This window comes from Dermacentor andersoni, chromosome 1 (genome assembly GCF_023375885.2).
Source record: "Dermacentor andersoni chromosome 1, qqDerAnde1_hic_scaffold, whole genome shotgun sequence".
Lineage (NCBI taxonomy): Eukaryota > Metazoa > Arthropoda > Arachnida > Ixodida > Ixodidae > Dermacentor > Dermacentor andersoni.
Window position 1 is genome coordinate 24803330 of NC_092814.1, and position 17894 is coordinate 24821223.

The window sequence follows — 17894 nt, forward strand, 5'->3', positions numbered from 1 at the left end:
TTAGGAAACATGTTTAGACACATGGAAGTGGTCCCATTTCTTGATGTAATCCCCTAACTGGCACATTTATTCCAGCTTTTCTGCAGTATATAGATTCCAGTTGAGTAGAAAGATTTGTGCTTGCATCACAGCCATGAGTGCACAGGTTGCTTGACCTCATTCATCTCTGCCGAAGTGTCAGCCTCCCAGAAACTCTTTCAGTGGTCCAAACAAATGATATCACTTGGAGCGAAATAGGGACTGTATGGCGGATGCGGCAATACCTCCCAACCAAGATCCTACAAAATTCACATTGTGCAGTGCACTGTATTCTGCCATGCATTCCTGTATGAAGAGAACACCCATGGTAGTGAAGCCAAGACATTTCTTCCTGAGTGCACTGTGTGCACATTGGAGAACCTTACTGTAGTACACACTGTTTATGGTTTCAATGCTGGCAAGGAAATCAACTTGACTAATTATCTAATAAAGCAAAATACAAAAAATAGCGGGACACACTACATACAAAAGTGAGCAACATGCATTTGCTCGTGTTGTCTTAGATTGCATCAGTATATCTTTAATCTCTGGATAAAGTTAGCTGAAACATCCTGTTTATCTAACCAACACTTCGTAATATGCTGGGCGCCTGGGCACAGAGACATCAAGAGAAACATGCTTGTAGATAAAATGGCTAAATCCATTGCAATGAAAGCTAGCAGTTCAATAGCAGTTCCTGCCACAGACCTGAAGCCATTCCTACATAAGAAACTGAGTAGCTATTGGCAACACTTGCGGGATGCTGAAACCTTGAATAAGCTTCACGTAATTAAACACCACTTGGGGAATTGGCCGCCGCTATCAAAGTCACGACGATGTGAGGTGCTCTTTTGTCGACTGAGAATAGGGCACACATTTGGCACCCATTCTTATGTTTTAACTGGTGCTGAAGCTCCCGACTGTGGTAGATGTGGCGAAAGGCTGACAATCCTCCACACCTTGCTGTAGTGTCAGGAAGCAGAACCTTAATAGAAAAAGCACTTTCCTATAGCATACCAACAGCGTATCCCCCTTCATCCTGCACTGTTTCTCGGTGCAGAACCATTCCTTAACACCAAAGCAGTGCCTAATTTTTTAAATGATGTTATGTTGCACATTATCAGCCCAAGAGATTCATCGCACACCTTCGCTCTAGAGTGTGCTGCTACGATAGTAGTGTTGTAAGGCACATGCCTCTGGGGGTCCTTGCACTCAAGGGCCCAGGTAAGGCATGTGCTAGTGGCAGTGACATTTTATTGTATTTTTCTCTTGTATAATATCCTTCATGGTCATGGGCCGTATCACTTGTCATTGTCATTATATTAATGCCTATATATTTTACGCCATTTACAGCAAATGTTTTTAGACCTCTATAAAGCCATGTTACATTTATCATTTGTCATGTACCTACTTCATGGACTGCTTCATACCATTTTTCTTGGAGCCCTTTGGCCATTCCTGGCCATCCCTGGCCCTTGTACCAATAAACTCCATAAATCATCATCATTATTATTGATATGTTGGCAATAGACTGGGCATAAGTTTGTGCGGGAGGTGGGGTAGATGTGCGTGGATAATTTGCGATAAACTTGCTATGGCCAGGAAGCAGCGCTACTCTATTTGTCACTGTGTAACGAGCAGTACTCGATCTTAGTGATGTTCCGGGGTTGAAGTCCTTTCTCTGAAGGTAGTGATACAATGCTGATGGAACAGTAATTTTTTTTCATTCTTGAGGAAATCCATGCATCGCAAAGGGCCAGCAATGCAGGCAGTCATTATGTAGCAGTGGTCCGTAAACTTGGTCACACAGATTAATTTCATTCCTTAATATGCCAGTCACTATTTTTGCAGCCAAGTACTGCACATATCTTCCCTCTACCGTTCCACAATTTGCAGCATGAATGGAGCGCAGTCCATTAGCGATCACCCATTTGCATTTCTGACAACTGATAGTGCAGTAGCAGGGCAAAAGCAGTAATGGCTTCGTATTCGTGTGCCTTTGCTGAGCCAACTTAAGGCGTACTGCGGAAAGCACCATCTCATTCCTATAGAGAAAACTGCTCTGCAAAGAGGGTCTGTAAGATTAAAAAATTTCTTGCGAAAGGGCCCGCGCTACCCTGGTGCTGTTCCTGGAGGAGACTGGTCTGGGGTCACACATAACTGCACTGTGTGGCTGAGTGTCACAGTGCACAGCACTGTACTGTCAACCGCACTTGTACAAACATTACTGTTTCACATGTATATTTTATGTATTGTATTTTTCTCCTTTTTCAGTCTTCAGCATGTCTATTACTTATTTTTTTTTTTCCTTCCTCATCTTTTCTCTCCACTTCCATCTTTCTCACGGCCGCAGGACAGTTTCGGTGTCCACCGAGGAGTGAGACAGTTACGATGCCCACGGCTCTTTATTTCCTACCTCCTTCTTTTCTCCTTCTAATAAAACAAACAGTCAATCAATCGGTGAGGCATAGGATGACATTAACTAACAGGCCTTTGTCCTACAATGGACATAAGTAGGATTCAGTGCCGTCTTTCTAAGATGCAGGCTGATTCATTCACTCTTGCAGGGTGGCGACCACTGGGTCTTGCCTATTATTCAAGGCTTTGTGCAAGTTGAGCGCTGCCAGCTTGACCCCATCGATGACAGCCAGCCAGAAGCAGCACTTTGCCAGGACAGTTCGGGTGCCTGGTTTGATGTGCAAAGTGCTGCACGTCCATTGGCCAAGGAGTTCACCATGACCTTAGTGTCACGGCGAAGTCGTTACCGGGCAGGAACACGTTACAAGCGGCGAGGGGTGGATGAAATGGGCAAGTGCGCCAACTATGTGGAGACTGAGCAAATTTTTGAGCATGCTGCCCATGTGGTATCATTCGTACAAGTGCGTGGCTCAGTGCCCGTCTTCTGGAGTCAACCCGGCTATAAGTACCGTCCGCCTCCACGTCTTGACAGAGGTGGGCGTTTGTTTTCAAACATTGTAAGATGTTTAATGTGCTCCACTCACCTGCTCATTTTATTCTTTCATGCAAGTGTTTACGAATTTGTCTGGTTTGATAGCGTACATTTAAATATGTACATGTAAAGGAGAGAACGTAGCATACAAGTTTGAACAGGCATTCTACAGAACAATGCTGTGTTTGTGAAAGTTCAGGCTTATAGACTCTGTAAAATCTCAATGGTACAGCTCTCATTTGGTTGGATAAAATGTTCGTATGAGCTTACTATAGTTAACATATATGTGTGTGGAAGCAGCATAAATATGTTTATTAAATGTCTTTGTGACTGAAAAAGTCGGGCACAGTTACTGACCAATATTTCAGTCATGAATGTAACTGCAAGAACGTTGAAAATATGATGTGGCAGTCTGGAAGAAAAAAAAAGCATTACCAAGGGGAATATTAATTTCATTGCTCTTTACAACACCAGCAGTATAGAAAGTGTTATAATCATTATTGTGCTTAGTGCAATAATATTTACTTGTTAGTTGATGAGAATCATGTGTTTCACATTCCTCTGACACGCAGTTGATTTGGGCTGTGCATTCTCACAAGGTGCGGATGCCACATGTGACATTGACTGTGCATTGCTGGCGGCTTAGGTCTTCTTGTCTGGGGAATTCATCTTGCAGCTTAGATGCGTTTTCCCTATCCAACCTAGTAAGCACAAAAAATAACATGGTAAATCGTACAATGAGCAACACGAGAACAAGGTGAGAGCAGGAGTCAACGTTTCGGCAAATGGACTTGTCTTTTTCAATAAAAGACAAGTACACTTGTTAAAATCTTGGCTCCTGCTCTTACCTTGTTTTTGTGTTGCTCATCGTATTGAATTTCCATCTCCCACATTCCCTGTGCTTTCCCTAAATGGTAAATGATAGGAAATCACAGTGGTTGCGAGCGAATAACCTGTAGACCTGCACACCATTTTTAAGTAGCTGTCAGTTGAGCCCATGTGCATTATCTCTGACTTAATTGCCCAAGATTGATTACTGCAGAGCCAAAAGTTTGAGATGGTGATATCTAGCATGGAGGCTCCCTCACAGAACTTGTATTCACTCATTGTACTCAAATGCAATATCCAGAAACTGCTGCATGAAATGCAGCCCATGCACATGAATTCATAATGATCCTGCTTATAATTACGTATAATATATAAGGACCGCATTTGAATCACACTATGAATCGGAGCTTACACTATGATTAGCCGAGATATAGCAGTCTACTGATATGCTGACTGTTTGTTGTGCAATTATCATTGCTCCATTATATGATGTTGATGGTGATGGCAGGCATGCTGGCAGGCAGACCAACACAAATAACAAAAAATTGATTATTCACTAAATATGGGAGAAGAAGAAGAATGAGAAGGAGAAAGAAATAAGGAAAGAAACTATACAGATCCCACGCACTGTGGGAATCGATGTAAGCGAAGCTTTCTGTGCTGTTTGCATTCATTGACGGTATTTGGTGGTGATGTTGATGGCATATGACACTCGTGATGTGATGTGAAATGTTACATTGCCTGCACCGCTTGTGTTTGTCCATGTAGTACACAGAACACAGAGACGTGTCAATAATTCACTCATTCCTCTACTGAAGAGAGGCCAAACGAGCAGTGCTTTCTGACGACGCATTTTCTTTATTTCGTGTGATGTTAGGTGAACTGCCACGCGTGCAGAAGGGTAAGGTTAATCACCTGTTTCCTGACTGCGTCGGTACGGGATTAGGTTGTACCCATTCCCTGCTTCCTCTCCTCTCTACTACCTCTCTAACATTATCCCTACCTTCTTCCTGTTCTGTCGTTGCTGTTGCATGTGAGCACGTAGGCAAGTGCAGCAGCTCCTACAATGCTTTTGTGGGGGGTCACGCCTAATTACGGCATCCAGAGGCCATGTTGTGGCCCTCAGGGAGCTTCAGAAGGCATTTTGGCATCTTCCAGGGCATGCATGTCAGAGGGCATTGTGGACCCGCTCTACCGAAATGTTGTTGATGTCACCTATCTCGTCTCCCTCTTCTATCTTATGTCCCGTCTGGACTTGCATGTTAGTCGGAACGTAAACGCTGCAGTTTCTGCAATGCTTTTGAGGGTGGTCACAGATAATTACAACTGTCAAGGGACTATGTTGCAACACCAAGGGAGTTCCAGAAGGCATTGTGCACATGCCACGCAATGGAAAGGTCCCAACAAGTTTCTTGTGTTGACTTAACCGCTCTGCCATGCTCCTGCCATGTATATACAAGCTCTGAACCATCCTCCGACACGGCATGCAAGGAAACAGCAGCAGCAGCAGCACCAGCACAAAAGTTGAAGGAAGAGGCAAAGAAAGCTTTGCTTTAAAATTGTTTATTTTGGTAGACTTATTACAACTAAAGAAAGGCACAACTTGGTGGATTGATGCAACTTAAAATCGGTTTTTATATGGAACATCCTCATGGTTTCTGGGTCAAGCATAGGTCACTGAGACAATTTCGCATCGATCTAATGGGCCTATTGTGTTGAAAGTGGCTAGTGATGCAATAGTACTCGCAAAAGTGAAAGCGTGATAACACTGATAACATGCAGAAACAGTCGATAACAAAGAAAATCTATAGGGAAGATTCCTTGGAAATACCCCACTCCCATTCCTCTCGGCGGGTGACAGGAGGCGGCTGGCGTATGCGATTATGCGCTCTGCGCTACACTGCCATTGAACAAGTACAGCCCCAATTCCATGGCCACTGGCATCCGTGTGAAGTTCAGTGGTGGCAGATGGATCATAATGAGCCAGCAATGGGGGAGCCGTGAGCAAGTGTACGAGGGCGGAGAAGGCATTGGTTTGAGCCACGGTGTAAGAATATACCATACTGAGGTGTTGACACTCTCCCCTCGCCGCGCGCGAGAACGCCGCCCGCTCGCGGCCACAATATGTTCGGGTGGGGGGGTTTTAGAAACTGGTCTGACCGGTCACTAACTTAGAGGGCGCTGCGAAAGGCGGGCCCACGCTAGGCAGCTCGGTCCGGTGTGGCGCGGCACTGCGCGCGTGTTTTTGCCGTGGTTTTTTGCACGTGGTTTTAACAAGCAAGATGAACCAAGATCCGATTGAACGCTTCTTTGGAAAGATAAGACTGGCTGGAAGACAAAATGACCACCCCTCAATGCCTACTTTCTTACAGCTGTATCAGACACTGTCTATTTACACCCTTCTAAAGCCTCCTAAATTTGGCAACTGCAGAGTAGTTGAAGGAGAAAAGCCACTCCTAGATGTATGAGATTTTAGGGCACTGATAAGCTCAAACAACGTCAAAGCGTCATCAGCTGACTTTGTAGATGACGTGAAGCAGAAGCTAGAGAGCGTTATCTGCGTAGACGACTGGGAATGTGATGACATCATCAGCCAAACGAAAGGAGGAGCAGAAACTGGAGTTGAAGACTGCATTGTCTTTTATTTAGCAGGATTCATGAGCAGAAAAATGAAAAAATTCACGAACTGTCCTACATGCAAATCAGCGTTCAGTTCAGAAAAGAGCATTACCGCTGAGGCAGCACTGACAAATGCAAAGGACAGAGGAGGACTTATGCATCCAAATATGCATCTTTATCACCTACTGAAACAAACTGAACATTTGTTTGCACCGTATGCAGACACCCAGACTGCCTACTGGGACACAATTGATGGTGTTCTTGACACCTACACCATTACTTTTCCGTGTGATGAGCACAAGGAAGAAACAGTGGCTCAGTTGCTTCACTGCTATGTTAGCATGCGGATGCGGCAGCACTGCAGACATGTTAACATGAGCATGAAAAAGGAGACACAAGAAAAAAAGAAACTGGCTAAGCTTTGTTCCTCATAGCCGCAATTTTCATCAACATATTCCTATATGCCACAGTTTTTGCGACTTTTGCTGTTTAGGTTAGATGGAAAACTGCTGTTACCGCGCAGTGACACTGTGTATATCTTGAATATTTCACCCAGTTACTGCATTTTTTGTTTGCGCTGGGCATATGGTGTGCAATAAGGTTCTGAAATTTTTCATTTCGTTGTTTTAATTATGGGAGTACATGACAGTGTAAACTTGTGACATGGTGATTGTCCTATATTTTTTTCACCTCATTGCGAGTTTCGAAAGCGTACTTGGGTGAACGCTGACCCCTGCATACTTCAGTCCTTCAAGAGCCATTTAGCCTCCAGTGGAAAGGAGCTTATTGCAAATTATGCCCGTTCTATGATAATATGCATCGGAATAAAAATACCGTTTTTTCAAGCTTTCTCGTTGGGTTATGTTCCATGATCCGACGCACCCTTTCATCCCGTCTGACACATTTCCGGCGTGAGAAAGTTTTTACATAATACGCAGCCTCTTCACAACTTTAGTCGTAAACAGCCGCGCTTCATTAGTGCGCTGCATCTTGAAAATTAGCGCACTCAGCGAAACAATGTTTGAACGATCCTTATATAGAGTGAAGAAGCAACAATATGCGTGGAGCGGAAACTTTCCGGTGCCATAATTTTCTGCCCTTGTGAACAGAAAAGGGAACGATGACCCCCATCTATATTTATTATGCTTAGATCTATGGTTACATTGAATGAAACGAATTGAACGAGGAAGCGAAACGTGAATGAGCTTCGAGTGCTGCTCGACTGAGTTCATATCATTAACTGCTTTACACAAGATAATTTCATGCAAACAAAATTTTAAGACTGGCACACTACTGATTTTAATTCCAAGCTACGAATTTCCTTGGCGTTTTCAATTTAATTCACGCCACGAAAGCGAAAATCGAGCTTTGGCAGCGGTATCTCAAGGCGCCAGCACCGCTGACGCTTGATGGCCCGCTGACAGCGGCGCCATCTGTCGGCTCGCAGCCGAACTGCAAAGCGCACTCCTCCGCGGCCGAGCATAATCGGGACGCTCCAGCGGGCGCAGTGTCAACACCTGAGTATTCTTACACCGTGGTTTGAGCAAAGTCCCATGTGAAAGCAACATTCTTCTTAAGTAAGTCGGTGAGTGGGTGAGTGGTTTTGGCAAAATTCTTTATAAAACAATGGAAATACGAGCATAGCCTGAGAAAGTGTCATACATCTGCGGCGCAGGATGGAACAGGAAAGTTCTGGACAGTGCAAATCTTGTCAGGGTTGGGTTGAATGCCAGTGGCACTGGCGAGATGGCCAAGAATGGTAACTTGACAACATCCAAAGTGGCACTTGAATGAGTTCAATTGCAGGTTGGCATGCTGGAAAACAGCAAGAATAGCCAATAGACATGTTAGATGACTCGTGAAAGTTGGTGAAAAGTCTATGACATCGTCTAGATAACACAGACATGTGGACCATTTATAGCTGCAAAGTAAGGCGTCCATCATTCTTTCGAAGGTTACTGGGGCATTACAAAGGTTGAACGGCATAACCTTGAATTGGTGAAGGCTGTTGGTTGTTACGAAGGCAGTTTTCTCACGTTCCATGTCATCTGTCGAAATTTGCCAATAGCCTGATCAGAGGTTTATCGATGAAAAGTACTTGGCTCCGTGCATGCAGTCCAAGGCGTCATGAATACACGGCAAGGGGTAGACATTTTTGCATGTGATTTTGTTGAGGTGTCTGTAATTAACACAAATGCGCCAACTGCCGTTCTTCATCTTGACAAGGACAACAGGCTGCAAGATGGCTCACAGACTGCAAGATGGCTGCACAGACTGCAAGATGGCTCGATAAAGCCTTTAGTCAACATCTTATCGACTTCTCATTGTATCACTTGTTGTTCAGCATGTGAAACACGGTACAGCCGGCGGCATATCGGATTGGCATCTCTGGTGTAAATACGATGGGCGACCACTGATGTCTGGGCTAAAGGGTGGCCGTCCAGTTCAAAAATGTCGTGGTAAGTTTCTAAGAGACGTTGGAGGTCAGCAGCTTGTGCCGGAAGAAGGTCAGGTGCAATCATCTTGCTAAGTTCATCTGTCAGAGTCGGTAAATCGGAGGTTCCTGTAGAAGGCGACGGAATTTCGGCATCAAGAGCTGATATCTCGCAATCGTTCACAGGCAAGATGTCACCCAAAGACATGCCTCTAGGAAGAATTTGAGTCTAGCAGTTGAATTAAGGAGGGCGTGAAGTTCGATTGCCTGTAACATTGAGCACGGTATGGGGCACGGCCAAATTTCTTTCAAGCAGTATGTCTGCAGTGGGACATATACATAGACGCCATCAGGAACAGATGGGAACGACAGTAGAGGGACTTACGTAGTGGCTTGAAGTAACAGGCGGATGTCTTTGGGAGAGCATAACCGTGGTTGTGTGACTGGTGGACTATAGCAGCCGTGGGGCAGTTCAAGCTGAATGACACTAAACGCGCAATCAAAGAGGGCTGAATGGGACTACAAAAAGTCTAAGCCAAATATAACGTTGTAAGGGCATTGTTCCTAAATGGCAAACAAAACAGTCGTTAGGCATCCCGCGATGCCAATGCAAGCGGTGCACATACCACTCATGGTAGGTGTTCCCCTGTCAGCAATGCGGAGGGTGCGTGATGCAGCAGGTGTGAGAACTTTGTTCAGGCGTCGGTGCAATTGGGCAGTCATCATGGAAGCGTGCACGCCAGTGTAAATAAGTGCTGGGACACTGGCTCCATCGCCTAAAATGTCCATGAAGTTCTGTTTGGTCGGCAAAGTGATAAAAAGGTTTTGTGGTTGAGTCATCAATGCAGCGTCACCTCCAAGAGCTGCATTGCTAAGTTTTTCGGAGGCAGGTGTCGGGGCTGCAGTGGGGAACGGTGGGCGACGAGCTGGTGGCGGACGGGACTGGTGATGTCGGAATGACAGTGAGGGACTGTTCCAAGGAGCACGAGCATCATTGTTCGGCTGTTGCAGTGCAAATGGAGGCTGGTAACGACGCTTGCTCTGTTTGGGGTGATAACAACTGGTGAATTGTGGTCGCAGAAAGGAGGGGATAGTACGGTTGTTACAACGGCGAGCAATGTGATCAATATGCCGGCAGGCAAAACAGATTGGGGATCGTCTGCGGTTCACCACTGGGCTGGATTTTGGTAGCATACAGGATACCACGGACCAGTCGATGGACCTGGAGCGTTAGACAGCTGTGAAGCAGCAACGACATGTACAGAATGAACTCCAGGATTGGCGAGTTCTTTGTGGACTATTGCCTGCACGAATGGTGCTGTAGGCAAGTTGTTCAGTCCACTGGGGTGGGAAAAAAGAGCTGTAGGAGCCATGGCTTCAACTTCTTGCCACACCATCTATGTCATTTCATCTGATGATGATGGTCACTGCACTCCTAGCCTGTCATCACAAGAGGATGTCACAGCTGTGTTTGACAGACGTGCGAGCTGCGTTGCAATGCGGCGGATCCTGGCCTGCTCAAAGCTTTGACACTCTTTTATGATGTCCTGTACTGTTTCACAATTTTTGCGCATGAGCAGGTTGAAAGCATCGTCAGCGATCCCCTTCAGTCTTGTCTGACTTAGCCAATCTTCTCTGACTCAGCCATATTGCTGTCGGCCTTCTGGCACAGAGGTGGCACGTCCTGGATGTAAGAGACGTATGATTCTGTGGACGTCTGGGCGCGGGTCGCTAGTTATTTCTTAGCTATGCTCTTCCGCCCGGCGAGACGGCCGAATAAGTGTCCCTCGGCTTTTGTTTGCCTATGTCCCAGTCATTAAGCTTTTCCTCGTGGTTGTCATACCACACCGCTGTGCCTTGTAGATAGAAGACCAAGTTAGCCAACATAATCGTCGAATCCCATTTGTTGTGGGCACTTATATGCTCATACGTGGCGATCCAGTTTTCCACGTCGAGGTGACTGGTACCGCAGAACGTTCCTGGATCTCGCAGCTGAGCCAGCGCAACTGTCAGGGTTGTAGGCGTTGATGTAGGCCGTGCCATGTCAGGTCCTGCTTTGTCCATCATGTTGTCCAGTCCAAGGTGAAGACCACTGCGGAGCTCCGTTGTTGTTTCTCGTGTGTACCCCGCACCTCTCACCAATTTGTTATATTGCAGAAGTCATATATAAAGATGTATTTACAGCATTTACTAGAGAGACGACAATGTAGTATAAACAAGATGGCTGTCGAGACCGATTCCACCTCTACTCGTCATATCGTCTTCTTCTGACTGGTGCCACTCTTGGCTACTCCATAATAATATTTCAGTGCCGTGAGCCCTTGATTTCACGAGGCATGCGTCACCCCCAACATAACGCTGTCTCCACTTGCCCCCCGTCTAGCCTCTGCAAGCGAAATTTCTTCCCTGCGTTCTCTCATACCGGAGCTGGAGGATCACGGGACACATACGTCACAGGCTCCGCCTTCTTTTCTTTTCTTTTTTTTTGGTTTCTTTCCTTCGCGGCTCACTTCCGCTGAGTCTCTCATGTGAGCTGTTGCATTTGTGTCATTTCACACAGCGCATAAATTTGTGCGCTGTGCACGGGAATACCTGACTAGTCAGTACTACACAAACACTGAGGCTACGCAAGTGTATCACAGAGCATGATTGCGCGCTGGAACACGGTATAAAATGACACAGTTTCGCTCTCTGTGCGTGCGACAGCATGACATGGGAATAAGCAAACAAAACGGAAGTGCATCTCTCTTGCTACAGTACGAAGTAAAGCAATGACACGCAGTCATTCGGTTTGTAGATTTTATTATTTCTCTATACTTTAATTGGTCTTTTGACGCAACAGATCAAACAAAGAACTGCTGTTGCCTTGAATAATTCTCAAAGTCATGTGCCACTATGAGCGATGTCACACCACTGCCATGTACGTAGGCGCACTTGCGCGATAAATGTTGACTCTCCAGCTGGGAGTGCGGTGCCCACGAGGAGAAGGGCAAACGGCATTTGGTTTGAAATTTAAGTTCTTTCCACACCGTGCAGGAATGTAATACTTAGCAGGCATGATCGTTAGTGTGCGTTGTATGCACTGTGCTTGTCACCTCAAAATGGCCACCTGGTGAGGGGCCCTTTAAGACCCATGAATGAATCATGATCTTACCTAACAGAACTGTATTTGCTAACCAGTGAAGACAATCAGAGGTCAGAGATATCGGAGATAAGTGCACATGAACACGTACATCAGCACACCGCTATTTTCTGCGTTCTTTCTGTTTGCGGTTTTCTGTTTCAGCCACATAGGCTGCTTCATATGACGACTTATCTGTATGTAGCACATGGTTATGCCGTGGAAAATCGGCAGCTATGCTGCAAGAGAGGGCCCATGCACAGAAGACCAGCTTTAGTTACAGATTTGACAAGCCACTGCTTGAAGGTGTTGTCTCTAAGTCTCTGAGCAAGGAAGAAAGAGCTGGAATTTAAGCAATTTAAGGTGATTAAAAAAAAATGCAAGCAGGGCAAAGGTGATGTTGAGGGGACAAAGGGGCAAAGAGAAAGTGATGTAAGATGCTTACTGAGAATACAAGCCTTGTCATTTCATACCTGCCAGCTTTTAGGATTTTATCATAAAATGCCTGATTTTTAGAGGTTGTTTATGATTGCCATATTTATACCATTTTTCATTTGCATCTAGTTTAGGGAAAAATCAGTTTCTAAAGACTACAAATACAGTTGCTAACACATTTTTATAGCCTATTTTTTTGGACCTGTTGATTATATGGACCTACCCGCACAGCAGCTACACTAACTTATAGAAATGATGTATAATGGCAGCCAAATTTTTGGCTGGAGTTACAACAGCCGAGATGGCTGGTGGCTTCGTGTGCACTGTCTTTCCATGCACCTAGTGTTTGAGGTCGCATTATCTCAAGTTTCGGAGACAAGTTGAAGCAAGGGGCAACATGAAGCTAGCAAGTGGTAGCACAAAATGTTCGCTTCCTGCTGCCGGCACTCTTCATCATGCCAGCATTGGGACAGCAAGCATTTATGGTCATTGAATGCTATCTGTTAATGTTTGCTTGTGCACATATGACACCATGCTTGTTAATTTAATTAGTAAACAAATGTTTACTACAATTTACACGGCCAATAAAAACTGTGGATGTTACTTTGTGTAGTTGTCTATTAAGTGCAGACCACTTATAACGTAAGTCGCCGGAATCGTAAATATCTGCACTATAAGCAGTACTACACTGTAACCAAAGCGGCACACATGCAGAACACGTCGACAAAGCAGGCACGCGTGTCCAAAAATCAAAGCATATGACCAAGATGCCTGCATCCATTTAAATGAAGAAACATTGAAAGGTTAACGTCCAAGGACCTGTGGCCTTCGCTCGAACTAGGCTAAGTGTAACACACAAAAAGAAGAAAGAGTAAGGTAAGTCGTCGGGTAATTTTTCAGATCTACTCACTTATCCACGGACTTCCCCATGGCATCGTCACCAATTCCACAGAAACAATGTAGAATGGCGACCAAAATTTCGGGCATTATACAGCGTCTTTGTTGATTTCTCAAAATGATCTACGTGTGCGCGATGGCGACTGCAAACCAAGTTGCCCCCATTCAAATGCTGCCTGTGCCGCTTGTGCCCTCACATTCATTGTGAAGGTGGTTCCTCCGCTTTCCAAATTCTGTACAGCCACTGTGATGCATTTTGTTGACTCTGCACTAAACTGTAACTTTGTTCATTGACTCCCAATGAGGTGCGTTGGTTAGGCCTAGTTGGCGGGGATGTTGGGCGGCATGCCATCGCGGGAAGCTTGCCCTTGATATATTCGTACCCATAGACAATTATATAATAGAGATAGGGCATGCAATATCTACACTTCGTGACGACATGCATCGCGATGGGCGATTCAAAATGCATCCGTGGCGGCGACTGTCTCAAAATTTTCTGTGACCCAGTCTGTGTCTGAAAAAATTAGTTAGTGACTGTATTTACTGTAAGATTGACAGTTGCTGTAAGAACCAGTTAGTGACTGTAAGAGTGACAATGTGCATACGTTCGGTGTGGAGCACGTACTGCTGACGAGCAGCTGGAGCAAATGTTTTTTCGGCACCTAGGCAACCCCCATGTTCCCGCAGAGCACATAAATATGATACGCTGCCGCCACATTTTCTTGTTTTTTGTTTTTCTCCATTCCTTGTTCGTTCGCTCCGCGTCTCTCCTCCTACTCCACATTGCCCTCGTTGTGCTCCTCTTGGCCGGTGCACCTCATTCAGAAGCAGGCTCACTGCCTTGCTTGTATGCGAGGGTTTTTGCAGCCACATTACAAGTGGGTGCTGATAAGGTCCTGGCTTTGACCAGAAAGAATAAAGCCAGAGCTATGAAATAACACATTTGTTCAACATTTGCCCTGAGACTGATGCACTTGGTACCGCACAGTTGCAACTTTTGTAAACTGTTCAAATAAGTTGCAACTTTTGTAAACTGTTCAAATAAAATTCCTTTGGTTGGGCCTCAAACACGCTGTCGGCAGCATGCTTGATGTCAGAAATGTCCTCAAAACCTTGCTCCTTCAGGTGTTTCTTCAAGTTCAAGAATAGATAATAGTCAGAAATGGCCAGATAAGATGAGTAGGGGGAATGGTGGACCAATTGAAAACCCAGGGTGTTTAATTTTTAAGCCATAATGTTGGACACATGCACAGGTATGCAAAGAAATGATCCTTTTGGTGAACTTTCCATGGCGTTTTGTCTTAATCGACTCCTTCAGCTGGTCTAGCAGGTTAGCATAATACTGTCCACTAATACTAGAGCCCTGAGTTAGTTATTCCATGAACAGAATACAGTCTTTATACCAGAAAATGGGCACCATTACTTTATTGGCCAATTTCTGGGTGTGGAGCTTCTTCGCTCGTGGGGTCCCATTGTGACGCCATTCTTTCATAGTTGTGGAGTCATGTTTCATCCTCAGTCACTAACCTAGCCAAAGAAGTCCTGTGCAGCATCAAAATATGCCAAAATAGTTTTGAATGCTTCAACTATTGTTCCTTCTTCTGATTTGCTGCTCAAACATTTTAGCATCCACCCGTTGAAAGCTTGCGCAAGCCTAGGATAGTCGAGCTAACAAACCCAACATGCTTCCGTGAGATGACCTGTATCTGGGCTATCTTTTTTTTTTTTCCAGGTATTCTACGATCCTTAATAATCAGCTCATGGCACAGCACCGCATGTTGCCAGTTCAGTTGAGGTTAGGGGGCCTCCACTGCTGTGCTCATCTTCAATGGGGAAATGCCCAGTCTTGAAACGAGATATTGAAGTTCTGACAGTGCTGTACGAAGAGCACAGTGTTTGTGACATTTCAGTATGAATGCCCTTTGCTGATTTTCCCTGGAGAAACAAAAACTTCATGTGGGCCCTTACACCCAACGACGTGAAACTTGCTTGTGTCTCTGCTATTACACCTACCCACTGATAGAAAAAACAGTTTTAAAAATTGCAACCATCTGATATTTGCAAAATTACATGCTAAGATATTAGTTTAAAAGAACAGACTGATTGGCTTGCAGGTACAGCATAACTGCACTTTACCCCAAGATATTAGGCTGTCATTTGGCCCACATTCATTTTTCTATTTTATCGGGAAGGGTGCAAAGCCAGGAACTTATCAGCTCTCTCTCACATAATGGGTATTTTGACTATGCGGCTGCACTATGAACGGTATGCATATACATTGACTTCTATGGGAGGGTAAACAGGAGTCCAAAAGGACCGCATTTTATCTGGTCCAGCACTATAAGTGGTTACGTTATAAGTGGTCCGTACTTACTTTGCTATCGCTATCAGTGCTTAGTCTTTGGAGTGAAACTGTGACTTTTTATTTTACTTTCTAATTAGCCACCTTACACCTACGCAGAGCTGCTATGCTTACAAGCTGAAATTGAACTTCAACATGGTTTTTATTATTTTTTCTGTTTACATTTACAGATGAAGAAGAAACAAAACAAGCCTTTGAGAAACACTTTGTTGAGCAGATAGCACTCTATGGGAGCCAGGTTATAATCAGCCTTGTGGAACAAACTGGAAAAGAAAAACTTCTTGCAGATGCATACCTGAATCATGTTCTTCACCTGGATTGCCCTGAACTGACATATGTCAGCTTTGACTTTCATGAATATTGGTATGTAAAGGACGGTTACTTGGTGAAAAGTTATTCTGAAAATATATTATTTGTTGCAGTAGAGGTATGCGTTTTGAGAATGTTTCAGTTCTCATCGACGGTATCAAGGACTTGATTCGTGACATGCGATACTGCTGGTAAGCATGCCTGCTCTTTATCCATTTTCACTTCTGAAACAGAACTTTTTTTGTGTGTGTGTGTACGTGCATGCATGTGTGTGTGTGCTTGCAGCCATGATCATTATGCCACATCTGTGTTGTGTCTTGCTGTTCATAACTGAAAAGGCATATAAGAGCAACTTTTAATATGGATGTTGCTTTTAATGAATGACACAAGTCGTAAAGTAAAAAATGTTGTTTCATGGACTTATCTAGTTTTGCTTGCACTAGTATGTTAAGACATCCTGATTTTACATGTCAAAGTGAAAATTTAGACAATAGAAAAAATGCATCTAATGCAGTCGTGGTGATTAGAGAAACTTCAGATTTTGTGCCTCAGCTTTGACCATTTCGAAGAGAAGTTATAGCTGAGCTTGCACTTCACTCAGCTAAAAAAGTGAAGTCAAGCTGGCAGAATAAAATGGAATGCAGGATAGTAAAGGGGAAGAAGTAAAAGCCATGGTTTTTTAGGAGTGCAGGAGCAGGATTGTTGCATCAGCATGCACTTGTAGATTAGAGACTGTAGTGAGGAGAATTGCTAAAGGGCGGCATGATGTCTTGTTGCTTTTGATATGGTTTTCTGCATTGCATATCTTTTCATGGGTTTCGGCTCCTCATTTTCAGGCTCTGTGTGATCCCTAACGAAATTATCAGCTAATCTGATGGGTGGGCTATGCGAAGTTCTGTTCTAGGTGGATAGAAATACACAGGTTGTTTACTGTTGCTTATACCATATAAAACACAATAGCTGTTGCAATTACTGCTTTGCACTTTGGGCAAAACTTTCCATGTTTTTCATGTTATCATAATGTACAGGCTGTCCCAGCTAAGTTTAGCCACTGTTCAAAAATATGCTAGACCACTCTGCAGGTCAAATGCATGGTGTTGGCTATTGTATGGAGCAACTTATCTATTTTTTGGATTCTGCCTAATTGCATAATTAGGCAAGAATAATTCATCATCATCATCATCATCATCAGCCTGGTTACGCCCACTGCAGGGCAAAGGCCTCTCCCATACTTCTCCAACAACCCGGGTCAGGTACTAATTGTGGCCATGTCATCCCTGCAAACTTCTTAATCTCATCCGCCCACCTAACTTTCTGCCGCCCCCTGCTACGCTTCCCTTGGAATCCAGTCCGTAACCCTTAATGACCATCGGTTAACTTCCCTCCTCATTACATGTCCTGCCCATGCCCATTTCTTTTTCTTGATTTCAACTAAGATGTCATTAACTCGCGTTTGTTCTCTCACCCAATCTGCTCTTTTCTTATCCCTTAACGTTACACCCATCATTCTTCTTTCTATAGCTCGTTGCATTGTCCTCAATTTAAGTAGAACCCTTTTTGTAAGTAAGAATAATTAATCATCTTCAAAAGTATTAACTTTAAGGCGAAACTTTCAGTGAGGAAGCTGTAGAGAGTTCTAGGAAACATCTAATTCAGCAGCTTCTAACTTTCTGTTTGCTGCATAATATTTTTTTTCTGCACCCTACAGAAAGCCTGTGAAATATGAAAAAAAAAAAAAAGCACATGACATGCTCGCTTACGCATCATGATTGGAGTGCTCTCATACGTGCTACATATGAACGAATAGTGCAATGAGCCTGGTGTGGTGCCTGGTCTGCTTATCGCTATCATGAACTACCACAAGGCAAGCACACCACTAGTGTAGATTGCACAGCCGTTGCTTGCATCATCACTGTCATTA

General features: G+C 44.4%; 1 protein-coding gene across 3 annotated transcripts in view; it reads left to right on the plus strand.

The window, feature by feature from the left end:
* Positions 1–17894, plus strand: part of sp3 (phosphatidylinositide phosphatase spermathreecae) — a 270294-nt gene that overhangs the window by 86640 nt on the left and 165760 nt on the right. For 2 of the 3 annotated variants that reach the window (XM_050192990.3, XM_055061254.1), the window contains exons 7-9: positions 2586–2970; positions 15835–16027; positions 16087–16164. In XM_050192990.3, coding sequence (XP_050048947.1) covers positions 2586–2970; positions 15835–16027; positions 16087–16164 — 656 coding nt within the window. Of the gene's footprint in view, positions 1–2371; positions 2479–2585; positions 2971–15834; positions 16028–16086; positions 16165–17894 lie in introns of all 3 variants that reach the window. The other variant, XM_055061255.1, reaches the window with a different exon arrangement.